A 21,091-nucleotide genomic window follows, 5' to 3' on the forward strand; every position below is an offset into this window, starting at 1 on the left:
CCCCCACCTCACTAATCTTCAATGTTTAGGTTATTTGTATTGGGAATGGAAGACATTCCATTTCAGTCACTCAATCCCAGCAACACAGTCAGGTACAGCACTGGTTAGATACAGAGTAAAGCTGCCTCTACATTGCTCCATCAAACACTCCCAGGGCAGGTACAGAATGAGTTAGATACAATGTTCCCTCTACACTGTCCCTATAAAATGCTCCCAGGGCAGGGCAGCATGAGTTAGATACAGAGTGAAGTTTCCTCTACATCCATATCATAGAGTCATAGAGAGATACAGCACTGAAACAGGCCCTTCGGCCCACCAAGTCTGTGCCGACCATCTGTTGGTAAAGATGAAATATGTATGAAAAAGCTTGCATTGATATAGTGCCTATCACACAATAAAAAAAGAAAAAAGGGTTGGATATAGAATAAAAAATCCTCTACACTGTCCCATCAAACACTCCCAAAGCCTCTCTCTCTCTTTTGCTTTTTCACACAGAGGCTCGTGAAACTAGAACTGAGAAAGGAAAATGAAAGACATAGGATGCAAAGTACCTAAATTTAGCTCCCATTGTATAAAAATTTGTTCCATTGCCCAATGACTTTAGGCTGTGTTTTGACGAGAATTGTCTAAGCTGGCTGTGTGCCACTCACTTCTACTGAAAGCTTCTGGTCTAACACCTCTCTGGCAGAATAGAGAAGTTATGCTAAACTTGTTTAGCACCTTGGCTGAGAAGTTATGCTGAGATAGTATTGAACCTTGGTTGGATCACACTTGGAGTGCTGTGCACAGTTCTAGTGTCTAACGTATAAAAAGGATATAGAGGCACTGGAGAAAGTATGAAATGATTTACGAGGATGATACCATAAATCAAAGGATAAACTTATCAATAAAGACTGAACAGGCTGGGACTCTTTCCTCTTGAAAAGAGAAGACTGAGAGGTGACCTGATAGAGGTCTTTAAGATTATGAAAGGTTTGGATACGGTAGATGCAGAGAAGATGTTTCCAATTGTGAAGGAGAGCAGAACTAGGAATCGTAAATATAAGATAATTCCAATCGGGAATTCAGCAGAATCTTTTGTACTCAGAGGGGTTAGAATATGGAACTCACTACCCCAATGTTGAGGCGAATAGCATAAAGGGGAAGATAGATAAACATGAGGGAGAAAGGAATAGAAGGTAAATGTCTTTCCAGCACTGCTTATTCCCGGTAGGCTGTGATGATGGGTGGGAGAAAGCCCATGTGGATCAAATACGCTGGCATCAACCAATTTCTGTGCTGTAGATTCTATGGGTGAATTTTAATGCCCAAGGACAGAGGGAGGTGTGTGTGTGTGTGTGTGTGTGTGTGTGTGTGTGTGTGTGTGTGTGTGTGTGTGTGTGTGTGTGTGTGTGTGTGTGTGTGTGTGTGTGTGTGTGTGTGTGTGTGTCAGATAGGGAGGGTGGTTAAAATTTTAAAAATGACAAATCCACCTTCAACCCACCCATTTCCAATTTTAATGGCACCTGGTTTGGGTGCAAGCAACTAACCTGCTCTTCAGAGGCTGATCTATCATTAAAATACTTCCGTCAGGCTGCATGCCTCTAATTTAGGCAGAGTATTACTATTAACAGGAAACTCAGCAACTCAAGGGAGGCGAGAAGGGCTGGATCCATCAAGTTACGTGCCTTTCCAGCACTGTTTATGGGGCAGGAGTTTTCCTTCCAGGCTCAACAAGCAAACCTGCTTCCCCTCCCCCCACTCCTTCTCTGCCTTGCAGATATTATTGAGGCCTTTGTTAACTCTGTGTAACTTTATGCATTTTTGTGGTCTCCTATCATGAACAGGCAGGAACACACTTGCTCAACAAACGAGTATGAACTCAGCCAGTTCCCTTTCAGACTCTCACATGCTTTCTTTGAAGCTGTGGAAACATGCAGAAGTTACAACACTGAGACAGGCCATTCAGCCCAACCATGTCTGTGTTGGTGTTTACCTTCCACGAGTAAATAGTCCCAACGCCATTTATCTGCCCTGTTCCAATATCACCCTCAATCCCTTTCCCTTCATCCACCTCTCCAATTTAATCTTGAATGTTGACATAGTTTCTGCCTCAAACAGTGAATTCCACAGCCTCACAACACTGTCAGTGAAGAACTTATTGAGATATTTCTGAGGAGAATTATCCACATGCTAGAATATTATAGACATATTGTAGGGGCGGCGCAGTGGTTAGCACCGCAGCCTCACAGCTCTAGAGACCCGGGTTCAATTCTGGGTACTGCCTGTGCAGATTTGCAAGTTCTCCCTGTGACCGTGTGCGTTTTCGCTGGGTGCTCCGGTTTCCTCCCACTGCCAAAGACTTGCAGGTGATAGGTAAATTGGCCATTGTAAATTGCCCCTAGTGTAGGTAGGTGGTAGGAAGTATGGGATTACTGTAGGGTTAGTATAAATGGGTGGTTGTTGGTCGGCACAGACTCGGTGGGCCGAAGGGCCTGTTTCAGTGCTGTATCTCTAAATAAATTAAATAAATCCTCAACTCAGGAAAGGGAGAGAGGTGAGATGGAGAGAATGGCAGAAAGAGAAAGGGGTATGATAAAAGAGGGGCAGAGAGAGAGAGAGAGGGCAAGGGAAGAGGGGCGGATGAGAGAGTGTGAGGAGAGGGAAGAGCAGGAAAAGAGAGGTGAGGAAGGGAAGTGAGAGAGGGAGAAAAGAAAGAGGGGAAAAGAAGAGTAGGGAGAGTGAGGAGAAGAGAGTAGAGTAGGAAGTATGGGATTACTGTAGGGTTAGTATAAATGGGTGGTTGATGGTCGGCACAGACTCGGTGGGCCGAAGGGCCTGTTTCAGTGCTGTATCTCTAAACATAAATGGGGGGAAGGAGACTGGAGGGGAGGGTATATGGATCAAAGATGGGTAAATGGAGTTGAAGTACAGATCAGCCAAGATCTAATTGAATGTTGTAACAGGCAGGAGGGACTAATTTACTCCTCCTCCTCTATGTAGCAGGATGGGAGGGTTGAGTGCCCTATCTGTTCCCGTGGTCCTACGAGAGGACACAATCCACCTCTTACCCAAAGCATTGCAAAAACAGCAGTGCTTACACTTACCTCAGTCAAAGCATGTAACTGGCCTTCATGAACACAGACGCCCATAAACCTGCAGAAGAATCACACATCAATCAGCTAATGTCACAAATGCAGCAAAAGTGTTCTCAAAATGTGACTGCCATTGCACTCTCACCTCTAAATCTATATATTGGACAGTCGCTGACTGAAGTATTGTTTTGGGAGATTAGTTTTGAACTCTCTCCCTGCTTTAAGCACAGGCTGTGACCTTTACTGTCTATTAATAGTCGGCTAGACAATGCCATGGACGAGAGGCCCATAACCTCACATGAGAACAGCACAACTTTGAAATGTTCCAAACTATGAAGGGGATTGATAAACTGAACCGAAACAAAATGCTCTCTAATGAAGATTCTGAAATAAGAACTGGAAGTTCTTGGTCATAAAAAAGTACTCGGTTCATTCCTAAAGCAATAGATTTCAAAATCAGAGAGTTGAATACATGTATATAGAACCTTGGTTAGACCATAGTTGGAGTTACAGAGAACAGTTCTGGTCTGCATATCATAAAAAGGATATAGAGGCACTGGAGAAATTGCAAACAACATTTACAAGGATGGTACCAGAACTAAGAGGTTACAACTATCAGGAAAGATTTTACAGGCTGGGGCTCTTTTCTCTAGAAAAGTGAAAGCTGAGGGGTGCTCTGATGTCGGTCTACAAGATAATGAAAGGGTTTGATAGGGTAGATGGAGAGAAGATGTAGCCAGTTGTGGGGAGATCAGAACTAGGGGCCATAAATATAAATCCAATAGGGTATTCAGGAGAAACTTCTTTACCCAGAGAGTGGTTAGAATGGGGAACTTGCTACCACACGGAGTAGTTGAGGCAAATGGCACAGATACATTTAAGAGGAAGATGAATAAACACGTGAGGGAGAAAGCAACAAAAGGTTATGCTGATAGGGTGAGATGAATTAGGGTGGGAGGAGGCTGGTGTGGAGCATGACCACAGACATGGACCAGTTGGGCCAAATGGCCTGTTTCTGTGCTGCAGTTACAATATGAAAGTGCTGGAGATTGAGAGGGGGGCCAACAGGAAGTGAAGGTACTGATGGATGAAGGTGTTACATGAAGGTCCTTTATCATTCCTCACGCTCCTTATTTTTGGCATTCCATGTTTAAGATGGGGACGTCATGAACTCAGGTTGAATCAGGCTCAATTTTAACCCTAAAATGAAAGCAAAATATTGCAGATGCTGGAAATCTGAAATAAAAACAAGAAATGCTGGAAATACTCAGCAGGTCTGGTAGCATCTGTGGAGAGAGAAGCGGAGTTAACGTTTCAGGTCAGTGACCCTTCCTCACTGACCTGAAACATTAACTCTGCTTCTCTCTCCACAGATGCTACCAGACCTGCTGAGTATTTCCGGCATTTCTTGTTGTTATTCCAATTTTAACCCCGCCTGGCTGGCAGGAAACTAGGGGATAAAATCATGTCTGGGTGATTCCCTGCCATTTTAATCCCACCAGTTCCAGTCATGGAGCAGATAGACAGGTGCATTAGAAACAAGGGCCATCCTAAGGACCTTGCCGTGATTTTAACTGTTGGTCATAGCGGTGAATCCCAGTGCCGGAACGGTCAGTGAGACTTGGCAGCTGGGAGGATTAGGCTTCAGTTGTTTAATTTTTGCAAGATTTATCCTCTGCCCCAGGCTTCCCTCCCACTCCCCCTGACTGCAATCATCTTCAGAGATGATGCCCATCCCCATGACTTACCTTATGGCCTGGGCCAATCATGGGTGCTTCCTGCCCCCCTCCCTCAGTGCATCTCACTCCCCCATGCACTTCTCTCCCTCCACCACCCCCCCCCCCCCATGTATCTCTTTCCACCCTGCACACCTTACACCCCCCTTTGCACATCTCACCACTCCACACATCTCACTTCCTTCCCTGCATGTCTTATTCCTGCCGCCCCAGGTTAAATTCGGGGATGACGTGCCTCCAGGGAATGAGAGGATTTGAGGAACAAGGTGAGAAAATGAAGGCCAGCATTCCATTAGCCATTTTGAGTGTTTTCTGTTCATGTACCTTGACCCCCCCCACCCCCCCCCCCCGAGTCTCTTTGGAACTCCATTGTTTCTAGCTTTACTCCATTTAGAAAGTACCCTGTTTTATCCTTTTTATGTCCAAAGTGGATGATCTCACATTTGCCTACTGTTATGAACTCCGGGCTTTGTAACATGATTATGTTTTAAAAACTGATTTTTAAAAGTTTAAGATGGAGTCAGAGAAGTCAGATGACTTCACATCCACTCTACTTAAAAAGACAAGACAGGAATCTTGGTTACCAGGACAACAGAGAACACAAATCAAAGACTTTGTTTTTTGAAAAGACAGAGACAGCAGGGGTTTAACATCTGCAGAACAATGGGTTTCACTCTCCCAGACTTTCAGATCATAAACAAGGAGTCAGTGATTCTGAGGATGCAAATGTGCATGGGGCAGCTGCTAACACCTGGAAACAATGGAAGGCCAAGGCAGCTCTGCTGAAACCAGACTTGTGAACTTTGCATATTGGAAAAGGACAATGGGATATTGACTTTTGATTCCAGATAAATTTAACAGATTTTCTGAAGGCAGACAGACTGTAAGAAAGAGGCCCAGCAGTTGCAGCCTAAGAGCAGGCTGTAAGAAAGGAAGACAACCAGCAGTGGCAGCCTGAAAGGAGAGCGAGGGGGAACACCCATTCTGAGAAGATTGATACAGCAAAAAGGTACGAAGACTTGAACTGGTTTTGAAAGTTGAAGTTTGCAGAGAAGAGAAAAACCAACCGGCTCACCAGGGATTACCTTATTCATGGACGTCCAGGTCGAAGGTGCTCATAGAAATGAGTGAAGAGAACATTCAGGCATGATAAGGAGGGAATAAAAGAGGAGGTGGTATTACACTGTTGATCAAGGAGTCAATTACTGCAGTAAGGAGGGATGATATCTTAGAAGGTTCCTCAAATGAGTCCCATATGGGTAGAACTTAAGAACAAAAGGGGGGCAATCACTTGGCTGGGCGTGTACAACAGGCCTCCAAACAGCCAGGGAGAGACAGAGGAACAGATATGTAGGCAAATCTCACAGAGGTAAAAATAATAGGGTAATAATAGTAGGGGATTTCAACTTCCCCGATATCAACTGGGATAGTCTTACTGTAAAAGGCTTAAAGGGGGAGGAATTCTTAAAATGCATACAGGACAGCTTTTTGAGCCAGTACATAGAAAGTCCTACAAGAGAAGGGGCAGTACTGGACCTAATCCTAGGGAATGAAGCTGGACAAGTGGGGGAGCATTTCGGGGATAGGTGACAATAACTCTAAGATTTAAGGTAGTTATGGAAAAGGACAATAAGGGGCCAGAAATAAAGGTACTGAATTGGGGGAAGGCCGATTCAATTTGTTAAAACAGGATCTGGCCAAAGACTGGGAGCAGCTACTTGTAGAAAAGTCTATATGAGGCCAGTGGGAGTCATTCGAAGAGGTAATAGTGAGAGTTCAGAGCCAACATGTACACATTAAGGTGAAGGGTAGGACCATCAAGTCCAGGGAACCCTGGATTTCAAGGGATATAGAGCATTGGATCAGGAAAAAAAAAGGAGGCTTATGGCAGATTCGGAGCACTGAAAACAGTGGAGGCATTAGAGGAGTATAGAAAGTGTGGGGGGGCACTTAAAAAAGTAATTAGGAAAGCGAAGAGGGGACATGAAAAAACATTGGCGGACAATATAAAGAAAAATCCTAAGGTGTTTTAAGTATATTAAGGGCAAGAGGATAACCAGGGAAAGAGTAGGGCCCATTAGGAACCAAAGTAGTAATCTGTGTGTGGAGCCGGAGGACATAGGTGAGGTTTTAAATGATTACTTTTCATCTGTTTTCACTGTGGAGAAGGACGATGTAGGTATACAGATCAGGGAGGGGGATTGCGATATACTTGAACATATTGACATTGAAAGGGAGGAAGTATTAGATGCTTTAGCAGGCTTAAAAGTGGATAAATCCCCAGGCCCAGATGAGATGTATCCCAGGCTATTGTGTGAGGCAAGGGAGGAGATAGCAGGTGCTCTGACACTAATTTTCAGATCCCTCATGGGCGAGGTGCCAGAGGACTGGAGGACAGCGAATGTGGTACCATTATTCAAGAAGGGTAGCAAGGATAGACCAGGTAATTACAGGCCGGTGAGTCTAACATCAGTGGTTGGGAAACTATTGGAAAAAATCTGAGGGACAGGATTAATCTCCACTTGGAGAGGCAGGGAATAATCAGGGATAGTCAGCATGGCTTTGTCAGGGGGAGATCATGTCTAACTAACTTGAAGAAATTTTGAGAGGCGATGACTAGATATGTAGATGAGGGTAAAGCAGTTGATGTAGTCTATATGGACTTCAGTAAGGCTTTTGATAAGGTCCCACATGGGAGATTGGTTAAGAAGGTAAGAGCCCATGGGATCCAGGGCAATTTGGCAAATTGGATCCAAAATTGGCTTGGTGGCAGGAAACAGAGGGTAATGGTCGAGGGTTGTTTTTGCGAGTGGAAGCCTGTGACCAGTGGTGTACCACAGGGATTGGTGCTGGGACCCTTGCTGTTGTAGTGTACATTAATGATTTAGACATGAATATAGGAGGTATGATAAGTAAGTGCGCAGATGACATGAAAATTGGTGGTGTCGTAAATAGTGAGGAGGAAAGCCTAAGATTACAGGATGATATAGATGGACTGGTAAAATGGGCGGAGCAGTGGCAAATGGAATTTAATCCTGAGAAGTGTGAGGTGATGCATTTTGGAAGGCAAGGGAATATACATTGGATGGTCGGACCCTAGGAAATACAGATGGTCAGAGGGACCTTGGTGTACTTGTCATTAGATCACTGAAGGCAGCAGCACAGGTAGATAAGGTGGTTAGGAAGGCATATGGGATACTTGCCTTTATTAGCTGAGGCATAGAATATAAGAGCAGGGAGGTTATGATGGAGCTGTATAAAACACTAATTAGGCCACAGCTGGAGTACTGTGTACAGTTCTGGTCACCACACCATAGGAAGGATGTGATTGCATTGGAGAGGGTGCAGAGGAGATTCACCAGGATGTTGCTTGGGCTGGAGCATTTCAGCTATGAAAAGAGACTGAAAAGGCTAGGGTTGTTTTCCTTAGAACAGAGAAGGATGAGGGGGGACATGATTGAGGTATACAAAATTATGAGGGGCATTGATAGAATAGATAGGAAGAGACTTTTTCCCTTAGCGGAGGGGTCAATAACCAGTGGGCATAGATTTAAGGTAAAGGGCAGGAGGTTTAGAGGGGATTTGGAATCTGGAACACACTGCCTGAAGGGGTGGTAGAGGCAGGTACCCTCACAACATTTAAGAAGTATTTAGATGAGCACTGGAAACGCCACAGCATACAAGGCTACGGGCAAAGTGCTGGAAAATGGGACTAGAATAAGATTAGATTAGATTAGAGATACAGCACTGAAACAGGCCCTTCGGCCCACCGAGACTGTGCCGAACATCAACCACCCATTTATACTAATCCTACACTAATCCCATATTCCTACCAAACATCCCCACCTGTCCCTACATTTCCCTACCACCTACCTATACTAGTGACAATTTATAATGGCTAATTTACCTATCAACCTGCAAGTCTTTTGGCTTGTGGGAGGAAACCGGAGCACCCAGAGAAAACCCACGCAGACACAGGGAGAACTTGCAAACTCCACACAGACCGTACCCGGAATTGAACCCGGGTCCCTGGAGCTTTGAGGCTGCGGTGCTAACCACTGCGCCACTATGCCGCCCATAAGTTAGGTGCTTGATGGCTGGCACGGACACGATGGACCGAAGGGCCTTTTTCTGTGCTGTATAACTCTATGACTCTATGACATTTATTTTGACAATGGTCTGGGAGATCCAACCCAATAGAAGTGGAAGGTGTTTGGGACTTTTAACTGCAAAGATTTCGCCGTCAAAGAGGAATGTGTAACATGAGTGTGGTGTGAGGTTTTCAAATGTTAACTTGATAAGTAAAGAAAATACCTTTCTTTGTAATTTGTAACTTGTGATATCAGCTGCTTACAAAGTACTATTTAGTTAATGGGTATTTATTTTAGTTTGGTTTTTATAATCATAAGTCTTAAGACATGAAATCTTGTCATATAATTCTTTAAAACGGTCACATCTTGTATTTAACGTTAACTGTCTCACTGAAGTTGTAACACTACATTGAAATCCATTTGTCTCAGTTTTGCCCATTCACTAAATTCATCAGTACCTTTCTGGAATGTTACACTTCCTTCTACAATGCTTACAATGCCACCAAGCTAGATGGGTAAAGAACTGGCTGGGCAACAGGAGACAGAGAGTAGCAGTGGAAGGGAGTTTCTCAAAATGGAGACGTGTGACCAGTGGTGTTCCACAGGGATCCGTGCTGGGACCACTGTTGTTTGTGATATACATAAATGATTTGGAGGAAAGTATAGGTGGTCTGATTAGCAAGTTTGCAGACGACACTAAGATTGGTGGAGTAGCAGATACTGAAGGGGACTGTCAGAGAATACAGCAGAATATAGATAGACTGGAGAGTTGGGCAGAGAAATGGCAGATGGAGTTCAATCAGGGCAAATGCGAGGTGATGCATTTTGGAAGATCCAATTCAAGAGTGAACTATACAGTAAATGGAAAAGTCCTGGGGAAAATTGATGTCCAGAGAGATTTGGGTGTTCAGGTCCATTGTTCCCTGAAGGTGGCAACGCAGGTCAATAGAGTGGTCAAGAAGGCAGACGGCATGCTTTCCTTCATCGGACGGGGTATTGAGTACAAGAGTTGGCAGGTCATGTTACAGTTGTATAGGACTTTGGTTCAGCCACATTTGGAATACTGCATGCAGTTCTGGTCACCACATTACCAAAAGGATGTGGATGCTTTGGAGAGGGTGCAGAGGAGGTTCACCAGGATGTTGCCTGGTATGGAGGGCTCTAGCTATGAAGAGAGGTTGAGTAGATTAGGATTATTTTCATTAGAAAGACGGAGGTTGAGTGGGGACCTGATTGAGGTGTACAAAATCATGAGAGGTATAGACAGGGTGGATAGCAAGAGGCTTTTTCCCAGAGTGGGGGATTCAATTACTAGGGGTCACGAGTTCAAAGTGAGAGGGGAAAAGTTTAGGGGGGATATGCGTGGAAAGTTCTTTACGCAGAGGGTGGTGGGTGCCTGGAACGCGTTGCCAGCGGAGGTGGTAGACGCGGGCACGATAGCGTCTTTTAAGATGTATCTAGACAGATACATGAATGGGCAGGAAGTAAAGGGATACAGACCCTGAGAAAATAAGCGGCACGTTTAGATAGAGGATCTGGATCGGCGCAGGCTTGGAGGGCCGAAGGGCCTGTTCCTGTGCTGTAATTTTCTTTGTTCTTTGTTTTATCTTTGTGCCATCAGTAAATGTGGATGCGTGGCTTTTTATCCCATCATCTAAATCGATAATAAATATGGTAAATGGTTGAGGCCCCAACTGAGATCTTTTCAGGACACCACGTTAGAGTATCTGCCCACTATCCCTACTCTCTATCTCCTACCACTCAGCCAATTTTCTAACCAGGTCAGTAATTTGCCTTCAGTTCCATGAGCTTTAACTTTAGCTGACAGACTAATATGAGGGACTTTATCAAATGCCTTCTGGAAGTCCATATAAATAATATCCATAGACATTCCACATCCACTCTCTTCAAAAAATTCCATTTTCATCATTCATCAGGCATGATCTATCCTTTACATGCTCTCTCTGATCAGCTGAAAATTTTCAAGGCTTTCAGTGACCCTCTCCTTAATTACAGACTCGAGCAATTTCCCAACAACAGATGTTAGGTTAACTTTCTATAATTCCCTGGTTTCCCTCTGTGACCTATCAACAGTGGAGTAACATGCACAATCTTCCAATCTAGTTCAAACCCACCACGGCAGCTCGGGGATTTTAAATTTAATTAAATAAATAAAATTCTAGAATTGAGAAGCTAGTCTCAGTACTGGTGACCATGAAACTACTGGATTCTTGTAAAAACCCATCTGGTTTACTAATGCCCTTAAGGGAAGGAAATCTGCCGTCCCTACCTGGTCTGGCCTACATGTGACTCTGGACGCACAGCAATGTGGTTGACTCTTAAACGGCCTTTGAAATGGCCAAGCAAGCCACACAGCTGCATAGGAATGAGGCAATAAATGCTGGCCTTATCAGTGACATCCTTATCCCATTAATAAATGAAAAATAAAACACACACAGACACTGTCAACTTGCTATCACTCCTTTAACACAATCGTGTAAAGTTCAACTTCAAAACTTGTTGTGATGGAATATGAACTCTTGACCTCTGGGCCCCACATATCATAACCACAACATAGGAGTATCTGTACTGGTGTCAAGTGGGGAACAGGAGCTGGATCTTGTGACGGTATCATACTATGACTAGTTACTGCAGTAGCTTCCCCTCCCCCACTTAACAACGTCAGTCTGACAAAACTAATCTCTGCTTTCAGAAGCCAGTCAGCAAGATGCTGCACTGCAACTGCGAAACACCCTCCCCACCTCATCAACAAAGGAATGAGGAGGTATGAGACTGGTCCCCATAAATAGGAGTGAGGAGTTCAGCGGGTGATCCCCTTAGACAAGAGACTTGAGCCCATAATCCAGGCTCAGACTCCCAGTGCAGGAGTATGAGGGTAGTCTCCATAAACAGAAGTGAGAAGGTGGAAGGTCAGTCTTCATGAACAGGAGTGTGAAGGTTTTTCCCTGAAGTTGTGGTGGGGATTAAACTGCCTCTGATTGTGTTCTCTTTATCTGGGTAAGAAATGCTGGCCCTTCTCTCAGACCCTCTCCTCAATGCTGAAGCTGTGATCTACTGCTCACCATGTGGACAATCATAAGCTGAGGCCCATGGTGCAGTGTGTATCACAGAGGCTGCAAAAACGTAGGATAGAAGGGGAGGTAAATCACACAACACCAAGTTTGTGTTTTCAATTTGCAAGAAGGGACGACTGAGATGAGGTGAGGAATTCTTCAAGTTTTTGGGGTTGGGAAAGTTTAAATTGGAGCAGTACACATTGCGACATATCTTGTTTTCAATGCAGGGAAGGGATCAGCATGTCGAACTACGATACCCTGGAGGGAGAAATCGATAGGTTGATCTACCAAGAACACATGGAAGGATTAATTTGACTTGGGCCTTGGCAGTTAAACGAAGACTTACATTTCTGTAGCACCTTTCACGACCTCAGAACATCCCAAAGATCTTTACAGTAAATGAAGTACTTTGAAGTGTTGAAATGTAGGAAACGCATCTGCCAAATTGTGCACAGCAAGCTCCCACAAACAGCAATGTGATAATGGCCAGATAATCTGTCTTTTAGTCATGTTGGTTGAGGGATAAATATTGGCCAGGACAGCAGGGAGAACTCCCCTGCTCTTCTTCAAATAGTGGCCATGAGATCTTTTACACCAACTGAGAGGGCAGACAGGACCTTGGTTTAACTTCTCATCCAAAAGGTAGCACCTCTGACAGTGCAGCACTCCCTCAGTACTGCACTGGGAGTCTCAGCCTAGATGATGGACTCAAGTCTCTGCAACCCATGACCTTTGATAGACTTTTGGTCTCTCAGGGAATCGAGGGGTATGGCGAGCAGGCAGGAAAGTGGAGTTGAATCCTAAAATCAGCCATGATTGTTTTGAATGGCAGAGCAAGCTCGCTGGACCATATGGTCTGCTCCTGCTCCGAATTCTTGTGTTCTTTTCACTCAGTGGCGAGAGTGCTACTCACTAATCCACAGCTGAATGTCCTCCTTCTGTGTTGTAAATATTCTATGATGCTTTAGTGAGCACCTGTTCTTGCTCTTCACAAACATCCGGCACCAAGGAGCAGGAGGTCCTGATCCTGCGAGGGCTGCTGTAACTAGCACTTTGAATCACTTTGTCAATTTTATAAATCACAGTGGGAAACATGAGCTCTGTGGGAGAATTCTGGCTCACGGCACTGATATAAAGCTTGATCATATCTCTGTAACGCAGGACTGTCATATAGTCTACATGTATACTGGTAAAGCAAAAGTGTGTTTATTTACGTGAGCCCTGTTGCCTGGGAACATACAAGGATAGACATTACTGTCCACGATGTTCACATACTAACACTCAACAAGATCAGATCAAATTACTATACCTTATCATAAACATGTTAACACCTCTGTCAAAATAGTGGAGGGAGCAACTTGATTTGAGCCTTCATATGAAACCGCCAATAAGCCATACCTTAAAGCATTAGCTTATATCCTACAAAATCTCTCTACCCCCACAACTTTTAAATATAATTTCTTTCTCCTCACATAATCCAGGCTGACCCTCCAGTGCAGTACTAACGGGGTGCTGCACTGTCGGAGGTACCGTGTTTCAGATGACAGGTTAAATCAAGGCCCCATCTGCCCTCTCAGGTGGACATAATAGATCCCACAGCATTGTTTTCGAAGAAGAGCAGGGGAGATCTCCCTGGTGTCCTGGCCAACATCACTAAAAAACATATTGTCATATAAACATTTATCACATTGCTGTTTGTGGGATCTTGCTGTGTGTAATTTGGCTGCCACGTTTCCTACATTACAACAGTGACTACACTTCAAAAAGTACCTCATTGTCTGTAAAGAGCTTTGAGATGTCCTGAGGTTGTGAAAGGCAATAGAAAAATGAAGGTCCTTTCTGTCTAGCTTTATCTTCCTTTTGATCTTCATTGCTCTCATTATTTTTTCCTCAGTCTTGCTTGCTGGATTTGCCAGCATTTTCCCTTCCCTTCTTCCAGCTGGAGACTGAGACAGGAGATCGCTCTGGAGTCGGGACTGTCCAAGCAGTTTATTAGCCATTGCTCAGTTGGGAACACTCTCGTCTGAGTCAGAAAGCTATGGGTCCAAGTCCCAGACCAGGACTTGAACAAAAAAATTGAGGTTGACACTCCAGTGAGGTACTGAGGTGCCATCTTTTGGATGAGATGTTAAACTGAGGCCCGTCAGCCCTCTCAGGTGGATGTAAAACTTTGGGTTCTCCTGTGGTCATGAAAGGCACTATATAAATGCAAGTCTCTCGAACAATAACAAAGATAATTTTATTAGGGCAACAGATAGAGGACTGTCACTGCTGCTATGAATACTGGGATAGCTCAGCTTCCATTGCGGTCTCTTAATTTCACATGCTGTGCAGCTGCAGAAAATGTAGGCTGCTCCCCGACCTTCTCAGATGTGAGGGATGATGGTAGCTCTGTTAAGATACTGGCTTACTCAGATCATTTCCACCTCTGATCTATAATAGATCAGCAATCTGTTTATCACTGAACACTTTTCCTCACAGTCATCTCAACAGTCTGCAATGCACTGCGGGGCTGAAGTTTTATTAAGCTGACCCCCTGGGGGCAGGGTAATTGGAAAGGCATGGGGAACCCGAGAATTGGGAAACCTCTGCATGCTGTGCCACACATGTGACATCACTGATGGGCTCCCCCATTGACAGGCTTGGCTTCCAGTCGGAGGTAGGTATGAAGGCACTCACCTTCTGGCTCGAGCAAGATTTTGCTGGATGTCGTTGTCAGGCTGCCCGATGCAACCAGTTAAAGTTGAAAAGCTGAATGACAACGACTCAAAGGAGGACAGGCAAGAGAGGGCAGATGGAGAGGCAGTGAGATTTACAGAGGGAGTTCCAGAGCGTGGGACTCAAACGATTGAAGGCAAGGCCGCCAATGGTAGGGCAAAGGAAGTGGGAGATACACAAGAGGCCAGAGTTAGGGGAACTGAAAGTTGGATCAGGCGGTGTTCTAGGGCTGAAGCAGATTACAGAGAGGGAGGCTTGAGGCTGCGAAGGGATTGAAATAGAAAAATGAGAACTTTAATTTGGAGGATTTGGGGACCAGGAGTCAATGTAGGTGAGTGAGTATAGGAAGGATGTGGGAGCAGTCGGAGATGAAGCTGTTCACATGCACCTGCTGCCCTAGTCTTTCTAGGCAGTGGAGGTCGCGGGTATGGGAAGTGATATGAGAAATAGGAGCTGATGTAGACCATTCTGCCCTTTGAGCCTGCTCAACCTTTCAATAAGATCATGGCTGATCTGATCTTGGCTTCAACTCCTCTTTCCTGCCTTTTCCCCATAACCTTTGACTCTCCTATAATTCAAGAATCTGTTTATTGAGATATACAATGCCTTGAATATATTCAATTGACTCAGACTCCACAGCTCTCTGGGGTGGAGAATTCCAAAGATTAACAACCCTTTGAGAGAAGAATTCCTCTTGGTGTAAGAAAAGATAAAGTGGCTTGAATGTAAAACACACCAAATTATATCAAAGAAATTACCCTGTGCAGTGGTGGGGAGAGAGTTGGGTGAGTGACGAAAGGTATCACTTCCCAAACCTGCGACCTCCACTGCCTAGAAAGACAAGGACAGCAGGTGCATGGGAACACCTTCACCTCCGACTTTGACATATAGTGGTTGTTCCTTCATTGCTGCTGGGTAAAAGTGCAGATATGCCCTCCCTCACAGCACCAACACCACCACCACCACCTTCTCAAGGGTGGCTAGACATGGGCAATAAACGCTGGCCTTGCCAGCGATACCCACGTCCCGAGAACAAATACAGAACAAAAGGCGAAATCACAGGTAGATTTTAGAGGAGGCTTTAGGAGAAAGGGAGTGTGGCGGAGGGATAGAGAGAGAGAAATGAGCAGCGAGGAGCTCACCGCAGGATATTGGGGTGCGAGAGCCGGTTCATCAGCTGCACCTCACGTAGCATGTTGGCACGGTTACTCGGCAGCTTGTTCATCTTGAGGACCATCACTTGCCCAGATATCCGGTGCTGGACCTGAGGGGAGACACAGACCATTAACCAAAGCCATACTCCAGGATCCTCACCCAAGGCCACCAGTCAGCACCCGGTTAATCTGTTAGGACAACCGGACACCATCTAAATCACCTCAACCTCATGTAAAGATGTACAGGAAGATTGGCAGCATAGTGGTAACGTTACAGGACTTCCAAACTCGAGGCCCAGACTAATCCTCCACAAACATGAGTTCAAATCCCACCATGGCAGTTGGGGAAATTTAATTTATGAAGCCCAAGATCCCATATACTTTGCTAACCACTCTCTCATTATGTCCTGCCGCCTTCATAGAGTTATACAGCACAGAAACAGGCCCATCGGCCCATCGTGTCTGTGCCGGCCATCAAGCACCGAACTATTCTAATCCCATTTTCCAGCACTTGGCCCATAGCCTTGTATTTTATGGTGTTTCAAGTGTTCATCTAAATACTTAAATGTTGTGAGGGCTCCTGCCTCTACCACATCTTCAGGCAGTGAGTTCCAGATTCCAGTCACCCTCTGAGTGAAAATTCTTTTCCTCAAATCCCCTCTAAACCTCCTGCCCCTTACCTTAAATCTATGCCCACTGGTTACTGACCCCTCTGCTAAGGGAAAAAGTTTCTTCCTATCTAACCTATCAATGCCCCTCATAATTTTGTATACTTCAATCATGTCCCCCCTCAGCCTTCTCTGCTCTAAGGAAACCAACCCTAGCCTTTTCAGTCTCTCTTCATAGCTGAAACACTCCAGCCCAGGCAACATCCTGGTGAATCTCCTCTGCACCCTCTCCAGTGCAATCACATCCTTCCTATAGTGTGGTGCCCAGAACTGTACACAGTACTCCAGCTGTGGCCTAACTAGCGTTTTATACAGCTCCATCATAATCTCCCTGCTCTTATATTCTATGCCTTGGCTAATAAAGGCTGTGCTGCTGCCTTCAGTGATCTATGGACAAGTACGCCAAGGTTCCTCTGACCCTTTGTACTTCCTAGGGTCCTACCATCCACTTGCCCTGTCAGTCCTCCCAAAATGCATCATCTCACACTTTCTTTATTTAAATTCCATTTGCCACTGCTCCGCCCATCTTACCAGCCTATCTATATCGTCCTGTAATCTAAGGCTTTCCTCCTCACTATTTACGACACCACCAATCTTTGTGTCATCTGCGAACTTGCTGATCATACCTCCTATATTCACGTCTAAATCATTAATGTACACTACAAACAGCAAGGCTCCCGGCACCGATCCCTGCGATACACCACTGGTCACAGGCTTCCAATTGTAAAAACAACCCTTGTCCATCACCCTCTGCCTCCTGCCACTAAGCCAATTTTGGATCCAATTTGCCAAATTGCCCTGGATCCCACGGGCTCTTAACTTCTTAACCAATCTCCCATGCAGGACCTTATCAAAAGCCTTACTGAAGTCCATGTAGACTACATCTACTGCTTTACCCTCATCTACACATCTAGTCATCGCCTCGAAAAATTCAATCTAGTTAGACACGATCTCCCCCTGACAAAGCCATGCTGACTATCCCTGATTAGTCTATGCACATGAACCCCCAGCTCCCTCTGTCTCTGTTTACTCTTGGGATCTGTGCCATTAAGTAGATACTGCCTCACCCTAACATTTCTGCCAAAATGCATCACCTCCTCACTTCTCTGTATTAAATCCCATTTGCCACTCATCTGTCCATTCTGCGAGCATATCTATGTCCTGTTGCAGTCAATTAATATCATCTTCACTGTTTGCCACATCTCCAAGTTCGGGATCATCAGGTTTTGAAATTTTATTCTGTATTCCAAGATCGACGTCATTTATATACATCAACAAAAGCAGTGGTCCTGATACTGACCCTTGGGGTCCACCACTATCTACCATCCTCCAGTCAGGAAAACAACCATTTATTAGGACTGTATGTTTTCCGTCCTTAACACAACTTTTTATCCATAAAGACACTGATCCTCCTGTCACATGAGCATCAATTTTGTTAACCAGCCTTTTAGGTGGTACTTTTTCAAATGCTTTCTTAAATCCATATAAACAACATCCATTGCTTTCCTTTCAACAACCTTCTCCGTAACTTCATCAAAATATTCAATGAGATTAGTCAAGCATGATCTGCCTTTTACAAATAGTGCTGCCTCTCCTTAATTAACTCAAACCCCTCCCAAGTGCCTGTTGATTTTTTTCCCTGATTATTGTTTCTAAAACCTTACTCACCACTGATGTTAAACTGACTGGCCTGTAGTTACTAGGAATCTCCTTACACCCTTCCTTCAATCAGAGTGTCACATCTGCCACTCCAATCCTCTGGCACTCTTCCATATCTAGGGAAGATTGGAAAATTATGGCAAGCCGTTCCGTTATCTCCACTCGCACGTCCTTTAGCAACCTGGGATGTAAGCCATCTGGACCAGGTGACTTATTCACTTTAAGCACTGCCAGCCTTTCCAGAACATTCTGCCGAACAATCTTCACGCTATCCATTATCTCTACCATCTACCTGGTATCAATATTTTGTCTTCCTTAGCAAACACTGATACAAAGTACTCATTAAGCATTCGAGCCTTGCCCTGCACCTCTAAGCATACATCACTCTGCCTCCAATAGGCCCCATTCACCCTCTTTTTTTTAATTCATTCATGCGATGTGGGCGTCACTGGCTAGGACAGCATTTATTGCCCATCCCTAATTGCCCTTGACAAGGTGATGGTGAGCTGCCTTCTTGAACTCGCTGCAGTCCATGTGGGGTAGGTAGACCCACAGTGCTTTAAGGAAGGGAGTTCCAGGATTTTGAACCAGCGATAGTGAAGGAACGGCGATGTAGTTCCAAGTCAGGATGGTGTGTGACTTGGACGGGAACTTGCAGGTGGTGATGTTCCCACACATCTGCAGCCCTTGTCCTTCTAGGTATAGAGGTCGCGGGTTTGGAAGGTGCTGTTGAAGGAGCCTTGGTGCGTTGCTGCAGTGCATCTTGTAGATGGTACACACTGTTGTCACTATGCGTCGGTGGTGGAGGGAGTGAATGTTTGTGGATGGGGTGCCAATCAAGTGGGCTGCTTTGTCCTTGATGGTATCGAGCTTCTTGAGTGTTGTTGGAGCTGCACCCATCCAGGCAAGTGGAGAGTATTCCATCACACTCCTTGTGCCTTGTAGATGGTGGACAGGCTTTGGGAGACAGGAGGTGAGTCACTTGCCGCAGAATTCCCAGCCTCTGACTTGCTTTTGTAGCCACAGTGTTTACGTGGCTACTCCAGTTCAGTTTCTGGTCAATGGTAACCCCCTAGGATGTTGATAGTGGGGGATTCAGCAATGGTAACACCATTGAACATCAAGAGGAGATGGTTAGATTCTCTCTTGTTTGATTTGGTCATTACCTGGCACTTGTGTGGTGCGAATGTTACTTGCCACTTTTCAGCCCAAGCCTGGATGTTGTGTAGGTCCTGCTGCATGTGCTTCAGTATCTGAGCAGGCGCGAATGGTGCTGAAAATTGTGCAATCATCAGTGAACATCCCCACTTCTGACCTTATGACAGAGGGAAGGTCATTGATGAAGCAGTTGAAGATGGTTGGACCTAGGACACTACCCTGAGGAACTCCTGCAGTGGGGCTGAAATGATTGACCTCCAACAACCACAACCATCTTCCTTTGTGCTAGGTACGACTTCAACCAGCGGAGAGTTTTACCCGATTCCCATTGACTCCAGTTTTGCTAGGGCTCCTTGATGCCAGACTCGGTCAAATGCTGCCTTAATGTCAAGAGAAGTCACTCTCACCTCACCTATAGATTTCAGCTCTTTTTTCCATGTTTAGACCAAGGCTCTAATGCGGGTGAGTGGCCCTGGCAGAACCCAAACTGAGCGTCAGTGAGCCAGTCTGATCTTCCTCTTCACTTCCCCTCTGAATTTACTGTATTTGGCCTTGTTCTCACTTGAAGAATTTTGCTTGCATGCACCTTGTTTTGTTTCATCATTTTCTATATCTCCCTCATCACCCAAGGAGCCCTGGCTATGGTTCCCTTGCCTTTTGCCCTTGTAATGTATCTAGTATCTAGCCTGTACCTGAAACATCTCCTCCTTAAAGATAACCCATTGTTCCAATACCCAATCTACATGTAGATTAAGGCCACCCATGATTATTGTGGTACCTTTCTTACACGCCGCATTTATTTCTTCCTGTATATGCTGTCCTACAGTGTAACAATTGTTAGGAGACCTATAAACTACTCCCACAAGTAACCTCTTACCTTTCCTGTTTCTTATCGCTGATTCTTCATCTTGTTCTTCCAAACTAAGGTCATCTCTCGCTACTGTACTAATGACATCCTTAATTAATAGGGCTACCCCAACATCTTTTCCTAGCTTCCTGTCTTTTTGAAATGTCAAATACCTTTCAATATTCAGGTCCCAGCCTTGGTCACCTTGCCACCATGTCTCTGTAATGACTATCAGGTCATACATTTTTTTTTCTATCTGTGCTAACAATTCATCCATTTTGTTACGAATGCTGCATGCATTCAGATATCGAGCCTTTAACTTTGTTGTTTTACTATTTCTGCAATGTCTGGTCTTATCTGCTTGTGCACTCTTAAGTTTGAACACTCTGTCCCTTCCTGCCGCACTCTGGTTATCATTACCCAAATCGCTACCCTGCTCTATTACCTGATTGTTTCCCTCTGATTTACCATATCTCCTATTATACAATCCCTTCCCTCTATTATTTAGTTCCTAGGGCTCCTTCATCAACAACCTTCCCTCCATCATAAGGTCAGATGTGGGGATGTTTGCTGATGATTGCACAGTGTTCAGTATCATTCACAACTCCTGAGATACTAAAGCAGCCCGTGTCTGCATGCAACAAGACCTGGACAACATTCAGGCTTGGGCTGATAAGTTGCAATTTGGGATGAGTAATAATGCTGGCCTTGCCAGCAAAACCAACATCCTGTGAATCAATAAAACAATGGCAGCTGTGCGAGGGGGAAGAAACAGAAGCTGGCGTCACATGTTGCCCCTCCCACATGACCACCTACACCCCCATTTCCCCCGCCCCGCCAACCAACCTGAGCCAAATTACTGGTTATTCATCCAGGGGTTTTCATTGCCCCTTGAAGAGGAGCCCAGAG

The 21,091-nt window shown here is 45.0% G+C and overlaps 1 protein-coding gene across 5 annotated transcripts in view; it reads right to left on the reverse strand.

Annotated features, from left to right (window-relative positions):
- tesk1b (testis associated actin remodelling kinase 1b) overlaps positions 1–21,091 on the reverse strand; it is a 177,051-nt gene that overhangs the window by 119,285 nt on the left and 36,675 nt on the right. For 4 of the 5 annotated variants that reach the window (XM_068029189.1, XM_068029186.1, XM_068029185.1 and 1 more), the window contains exons 2-3: positions 15,839–15,960; positions 3,087–3,135 (exon numbers count right to left, since the gene is read on the reverse strand). In XM_068029189.1, coding sequence (XP_067885290.1) covers positions 3,087–3,135; positions 15,839–15,960 — 171 coding nt within the window. The remainder of the gene's footprint in view (positions 1–3,086; positions 3,136–15,838; positions 15,961–21,091) is intronic. The other variant, XM_068029188.1, reaches the window with a different exon arrangement.

Source organism: Heterodontus francisci, chromosome 4 (genome assembly GCF_036365525.1).
Source record: "Heterodontus francisci isolate sHetFra1 chromosome 4, sHetFra1.hap1, whole genome shotgun sequence".
In the NCBI taxonomy this organism is placed as follows: domain Eukaryota; kingdom Metazoa; phylum Chordata; class Chondrichthyes; order Heterodontiformes; family Heterodontidae; genus Heterodontus; species Heterodontus francisci.